The sequence below is a fragment of the Nannospalax galili genome, unplaced genomic scaffold (genome assembly GCF_000622305.1).
Source record: "Nannospalax galili isolate Female #2095 unplaced genomic scaffold, S.galili_v1.0 scaffold188, whole genome shotgun sequence".
Taxonomy (NCBI): Eukaryota; Metazoa; Chordata; class Mammalia; order Rodentia; family Spalacidae; genus Nannospalax; species Nannospalax galili.
In genome coordinates this window covers 7929532-7936883 of record NW_008360325.1, presented here as the reverse complement: position 1 = coordinate 7936883, position 7352 = coordinate 7929532, and the positions used below count along the sequence as shown (strand labels likewise).

The 7352-nt window shown below is 45.1% G+C and overlaps 1 protein-coding gene across 1 annotated transcript in view; it reads right to left on the bottom strand.

Moving 5' to 3' along the window:
* Positions 1 to 1942: 1942 nt before the first annotated feature.
* Atg2b (autophagy related 2B) overlaps positions 1943 to 7352 on the bottom strand; it is a 101318-nt gene continuing 95908 nt past the window's right edge. The window contains exon 42 of the mRNA XM_008825656.3: positions 1943 to 7114. Within this exon, the coding sequence (XP_008823878.1) occupies positions 6884 to 7114 (231 nt within the window). The 3' untranslated portion in view covers positions 1943 to 6883. The remainder of the gene's footprint in view (positions 7115 to 7352) is intronic.

Here is a 7352-nt window from a genome sequence, read left to right as displayed (position 1 = left end):
ACTGCGCTCTACCCTGCCTCATTAGCCAGCAAATCTGATGAATGCAATTTGTTTGCTCCATGCTGAATGCTTTCAGGAATATAAAACACAAACCTAGAGACTAGGGCGGCAGAAGAATCTATCTCTGGGAAGAGAAGAGAAATTTCCAGTGTAGCTGAGTATTCTGAGCATGTTTGAAAGCTTGGGTCTCAAATCCAACTCAGAACTTGTGAGCTACAGATGGCCGAGCCTCCCTGGCTAGGTGCTCACACCCATTTCTTTCCTTTCGGGGCACTCGAAAGGGCATTACCCAGGTTCCCCTGGAGTTGGCTGTGACCAGGTGCCCCTCAGTCCTGGCCACATAGCCTGTCCTGTGTAGTCGTCCCACACGAGGACCCTGAGGTTCCAGGGGCTGAGAAATCTGTTATGAACTACCGTGTTTCCTGCACTTGCAGTTTTCTGCTCTTATAGAAACATGATTCGACACTTAATATTGTCCTACCTTGTTCCCTCAGCTCGTTTCATCAAATTGTCATCTTTGGATGGTACTGCTAGAATGCTTGATTTTAAAAACTGTTTAGGTTGCTGGTTTGAATTTCATTTGAAAAAAAAAAAATCACACATAAAATATACAACCACCCCCCGCAATTCTTTAGTAAACAATTTTAAAATTATTTTTATGTGTATGACTGTATTGCATACGTGAATGTAAGTGCAACTGTGTCCCGCAATGCCCTCAGAGGTGAGAAGAGGGCATCAGGTCTCCTAAATCTGGAGTTACAGATGATTGTTAACTGCCATGTGGGTGCTGGGAACTGGGGTCCTCCGTAAAAGCAGTCAGTGCTCTTAACTGCTGAACCATCTCTCCAGCCCTCAAAATAATGTTTTAAAATAAATTCTATATAATTTATTATCAGTAAATGTTTGTTATGTAGTTTTTATTTTATCCACTTATCTACATGCCAGGGTCATGTCTTGGGTGGAAAGGGGACATGGTGGTAGGAAACACAAGCTCTGCTCCACGACAACTCTGCCCAGTCTGCAGTTCTTTCACAGGGCAGCCTTCACTTTAGGACTCTTCATTATACACGGTGCTTAGACAGGGCCTCACCCTGTAGTCGAGGCTGGGTTGGAGCTATGTAGCCCATGCTAGCCTCCAATGCATAGTAATCCCCACGCTTAAGCCTCCCAAGTACTGGGATCAAGATGTGAGCCACCATGCTGGGTTTTTGGGGATCTGGCCCCAAAGAGACATTTATCCAGATCTGGGGGTGAGACCAACTAGAGGCATGTAGTGGGCAGAAGCCAGACAGGCCACTAAATACCCTACAGTGCTCAGGGCTGTTCCCCACAAAGAATTGTTGCCCCCCCCCCAATATCAAGTGCTGAGGTAGACAGACCTCACTTTAGACCCATTCTCAGATTTTGGTTTGTGTTGGCTGGAGACAGCTTCAGTGTTTAAAGAGACCACTGCGCAGGCTGCAGAGATGAAGGACGGGGCAGCTGGTCATACCTGGATGGGAAAGCAGTTGGGGAGGCAGGCAAAGAAAGGAAACATAGCTTAAATTCAAGGCCCCTAAGTCTTTCTTCTCAACTTTCTAACAACACTCCTGATTCCTACTTTAGACAACTGCTTGATCTGCTCTTAAAGGTGGTTTAAGAGGGCCAGTGAGATGGCTCAATGGGTAAAGGAGTTTGCTGACAAGCCTAAAGCCAGGGTTCAATCACTAGAACCCAAATGTGGAAGGAGAGAAGCAACTCCCTTAAGTTCTCTGATCACCACATGGATGCACACAGCCACACACACACACACACACACACACACACACACACACACATACATACATACTTGAAGAGAGCAAGAGGAGTGGGAGTCAAGAATAGCAATCTTGAGTCTCTGGACCTCTCTGGGTCTGCCTCCTCAGCTGCCAAAGGCTCCGAGATGCCACTTACACAAAGAAAGCCCTGCGAAGTGTGGCTCATGTCTGCACATCTTACAGATGCCTCTTCCCTCTTCAAGAGCCATGTATGATGTCTGACTGGTCACTTTCACCTGATGGCCAAAGTGATGGTTACAGAGTGATGACATATCACATCAAAACTTCCTTTAATCTGTCTTTTTAAATGCCTTACATTTTCCTCTAAAGAGATTTACCAAGCCTTTATTTACATCCCTAAAACCAATACTGAAGAGGTATCTGCCACAAGTTCACACTGTAGGATTATTAGTACCCCAAAGGAGCAGGAATGGCCCATTTTAACATTACATGCATTCAACTGAGAAACAGGTAGCAGATAAAAACTTAACTTGCCATTAGATGGTGGCCAGCACTGCCAGTAAGAGTCCCCTGTACAGGCCTACCCACCCCAGAAGCGGATTGAACAGGTCAGGAAGGGGTTCTCGGTGACAGATGATTCTTAGGGTTTAAAGCAACATTCAAAGAGTAAATATTTTAATTTTCTTCAAGAGTATTCTTAATGTCATAATATTTTAAATAGTCACACTAACAAGTTACAATTTCACAAAAATACGTGTACAGATGAAATGTTCTTAAAGTATTCACATCCACAGTTGGCGCAATTAGGAAAGTTAGGACACATAACAGGACAGTGGCAATACACAGAGGTCCTCAGGACAGTGGCAATACACAGAGGTCCTCACACTTGTGGTGAGGTTATCTAACATCTGAAACAGGCCAGGAGGACCACAGAGAAGCTAAGCTTTGAACCCTACAAAACCTCTCCATGAAAAAGCAGGGAGTCCCATGGGACCAGCAGGTTACACAAATGAGAGGACAAATCCAACCAGAGGTTGGCAGCTGCCATTTCATATATGCAAAGTAGACGTGAGGCAGCAGAGTAAACATCTTTGTGAGGGGAGGGGTGTCAGGTGTGACAGAATAGCTGACAACACACTCATAGCTAACACGTGGCAGATAGGCAGTGCTGGACCCAAGGGCCCAGTAGTGGTGGTGGTGGGAAGAGGCCAAGATAGGCCTGCGACGCCTATGCTTACAGAAACTGCTAAAATTCAAATACAAAATGCTGAGTCAGATTTCTCAAGCCCAAAGAAGCCTATCGGGGTAGTGCATGGGAATGTATTTTTCTGTCTCTGAAAGGAAAATAATTTCTGAGCAACACTGGTCAACTTGGAACCATGCCTGTAATTCTCTCTTAAAGAGCCAGTGTGCCCAGCATGATCCTGAAAATGTCTAGATAAAGTAGGTTGGTACATGACATACTAGTGTTCTCGTAAGAATAGTGACTGAAAACTCCAGTAAACCAAGATTTCCTGATAGCAAAGAAAACAAGCTTCTACATACTAACCTAAGACTCAAACATGCTTATTTGATTGACTGTATTTGATGCCAAGTGGTATGGCCAGCTGAAGGGTTTGCAGATATGAGATAATCACCTCCTGTTCACTCAGTACTTTCAAGGAACTTTAAAACTCTGTATTCCTGATGGGATGTGAAGGGAGGCGAAGAGTGTCGCCCCTCCCCCCAGTCTGAGGGAACTGTACTCCATACAGGCTGACATGAAGCAGAACAGTTTAAGTCTCTCAAGCAACTTCTCACCTATACCACTTAAGACAATGGCTAACCCTAACACATTGTGCACAGGGTAGATTTCTAACTCTACTTGGCCAGTGGTCTCTCCCACTGCTGAGAACACATAGGTGCCAAAGGATGTGAGTCATAGGACACCCAGGGAGGACTATTGATGCTGGAGAGGCGCCACTGGAGCGAATGCAGATATTTGACCTCTTCTGAAGCTGAGCAAGGTGCCAACCCACAACACAGGTCTAAGAGGAGATGGCTGAAAGGCAGCACCCCAGACACAGGCAGGAGACAGACAGCGCTGGGCTCCGCCACTCCTACCAGGCATGCTGCCTCATGAATTGGTTTTTTCTTTAAGTGACTTATGCATTATAAAAATATTAATGACAAATACATGTATTCCAAGGGGGAATCCAAATTTAATAGCTAAGTTTCATTAAAATGAAAGCCTACTGCTCTGATATCTGTTTTCTCTTTCCTAAAAGGAAAATGCTCCATGAATGTTCCACTTGTAAAGTCAGCAATGAAGGGACAGACAGGAAAGGAAAGAGTGGGGGCTCCAAGGCAGAAAGACTGCAGTGGCCTTTATTGGCTTCCCAGTGTGTAACACAAGGCTGTCATCCACATCAGCAATGCTGCTGGGGTCTGAACCTGCTGGGTGATCTTGAACAGGCTTGCCTGACTCCTGGAGGAGTCGCCGTAAGAACCCCAGCAGCAACAAGGAGACATGAGCATTCCATTCCAGTTGGAAGTATTAACCCAGATTCAACCACACAGCCATGAGGCCAGTTCAGACATCCAGAGAGCTAAACTTGCCCACGCTGCCGTAGTGTGATGTGGCCACAGTGCTTCCATGCAATGCTGTTCCGATGTGATGCTGCCCACCAGCCTGATACCATAGGGCTGGGCACTCCACTGAATGCTAGAGCACATGCCGTTATTCACACACATGCTCACATGACCTAATCACCCAGAAATTCCCATGAGCCTTGTTGTAAGAAACCCCATCACTTACAGAGGGAACACTTAGGCCAAGTGAGGCGAGATGTCTTGGCCAAGGCAAGCCACCTGCTTGGTAACTGCAGATGTGGCAACTGTGTCATCACAAAAGTCCGAAGAGACATATTTTAAAAGAAAACACAATAGATATGTAACTTCAACGTGTTCAAATACAGACAGGTCCTCGCAAACGACACAGCATGACAAGCATCATGCGAGCCAACCATGAGCAGACCTGGAGACTGAATCAGTCAGTACCCACGGCCAGGTGCAGATGGCAGAACAGAGAAAGAGTGAGACGCACCACAGACACTTGTGTAAGTGGGCCTTACAAACCTAACTGGTTAAAAGACAAAGATTACATGTAGCTCCAAGGGCCCAGAAGAGGCTCATGGCTTCACCCATGCCACGTCTCCTTGAACCCAAGGGTAACTACGGAGTCAGGAAACTTTAGATGAAGTCTCATCAGGTGTGGCAGGCAGTCATACACAGCCTGTTTCAGTAGGGCAGACAGAGGCCAGCCTACCATGGCAATAAACATGTTACTGCTATAGTGTCTGCTCAGGGCCACACCAAGCCTGGGCTCCATTTAACAGGACAGAGCAGCAAATGGTTCCATGATGCCCAAACAGGGGCTACTCTGAAAATTGTCCTTTTAAGTTTCTTAGAAAAAATATGAATTAAAGTTATTTAAATGCTACATTAACACTATTCTCATAAATTCTAAAGTTTGGGTTTGGAGTTGCATTGCTTTCCCGTTCAGAAAATTTAGACGAAACAACCTTCTCTTCAGTCTCTCACCTGCAAACTGTAAACAGCTATGGGGTCCAAATTCACCTTGGCACCATCCCACCACGTCACAAACTAAAAAGATCGTGGAACTTTCAACAGTGGAAGAGTACAAAATCCCCGTCTCTTGCTGTAGGGTTTTTTTTGTGTGTCTTTTTGAGACAGGGTCTCTCTGTTGCCCCAGCTGACCTGGAACTTTCTGTGTAGACCAGGATGGCCTCGAACTCATAGAGATCCGCCTGCCTCTGCCACTGCCTCCTGAGTGCTGGGACTAAAGGCATGCGCCACCATGCCAGGCTCTACTCTCTAGGCACGTATTGCAAACAACTCCCCTCTCCCTCCTTAACACTGAGTGCTACTAACACAATCAATTTTGATTTCTTATATATCTTGGGGTAAATCATAGTATTGCATCAATGAATATGCTCTAAGAAAAGCAAAATATTCATGGAAGCATTCAACAATTTTACCTTTAAATAAAAATATTTTATTCATTCCTGACAGGTTATCAAAATGTACATTATTAACCAAGTAAAAACTGTACTTTGAATTCATTGACTAGGACATATTTGGAGTATTTTTATTTAATTTTCAAAGAATAAAGCTCACTTCTGGTCTTCCTTTCCACACATTCCTACCTGGTTTGCATGATACCTACTTAAAATGAACACATGAATGATGAGGTGGCCCAGGGCACTACAGAAAGCATGTTCACTTAGGCTTAAAATAAAGGAAGCCATTACATTTAGGTTACTTTCCTTTGCCAGAAACTTTCAGAAACTTTTACTCCTCTTCCTATTTATATATCTCTGTAAATGACATAAAGATATAGCATGACTTGAGTTCACACACACACACACACACACACACACACACACACACACACACACACACGATAAAGTGCAGCGCTGCGGATGGCATCTGTGATGTTCATTACTCGCTCCAGCCTGCAGCAGGCCCTCCAGGTGAACAGAAAGCATGCTGTGCTCAGGGCATGAACACTCGGTGGTCAGCAGAGCAGGCCACACTTGGTGGTTGGCACAGCAGGCCAGGCCTGGCTCAGCCTTCACATGGGAAACTCCTGCTGCTAAGCTCCCCTGTGGCTTCTCTACCCAAGAGAAGTCTTGAAACTATGAGCTGAACAATCAACTCCCCCAAACTACAAGGGTGCTCCCCAGTGCTTAAGAGTGCTCTAATTGTCTAATCGGTCTTTTGGGTGTTTTTCAGCACTCAGCTCTGTAAAGGGGGTTTGGGTTTCTGATGATACCTTGTGGATAACAAGTACAAATTACAGTCACTTTAACAAAAGTAAGCATCACACTTGGCAGCAAATGCTGTAACAACTTGACACCAGCCACCAAACATTTCTGTAGGCAAGCACCAAACTAGCCCTAAAAACATCACAAGGTTTTGGTTGCATGTTGCTTTGCCACTGTTATTTAACTAGAAGCTGCTTTTGTTCCTGAGATGAGCACATGAATGAAGCGTGTTCTCTGTGAGACCATGTGGAACACGAGGTCCCTTATCGTCACCACTCTGCAGTTGCACTGGACGCATCAATCATCCCCGTGACGCCACTTCTGGGATTCGTCCTGCCGAACATCTGGTCTAATTTGGTTTCTCATGCCACCTAACACGTTCGATGTTGCTTCTGTGGCGACAATTAGGGGTCTGACCACAGCTGGTGGGATCTGGCGTAGGACTTCACCCACGGCACCAGTCACCCCTCTGCTCTCGTGTTCTCGAGCCGCCGTTTCATAAATGGTCTGAGCTGTGTCTGCAATTCCCTGCACAGAGGGTGGGAGGCAGTGAGAGAGAAGAGGAAATCACAGAACAGAAAAGCAAATTATCCCATACTACATATTTTAAATGCAGTTAACCAATGTCTTCAACTAGACCAAAATAAAAACTAGCAAAACAAAGAAAAAACAACCCCCAAACCCCAAACCAGCAACAAAAACCAAAAACCAACCACTTTTGAAACTAAATTATTTTATGACAAAATTGTAACCATAAAGGAAAGCA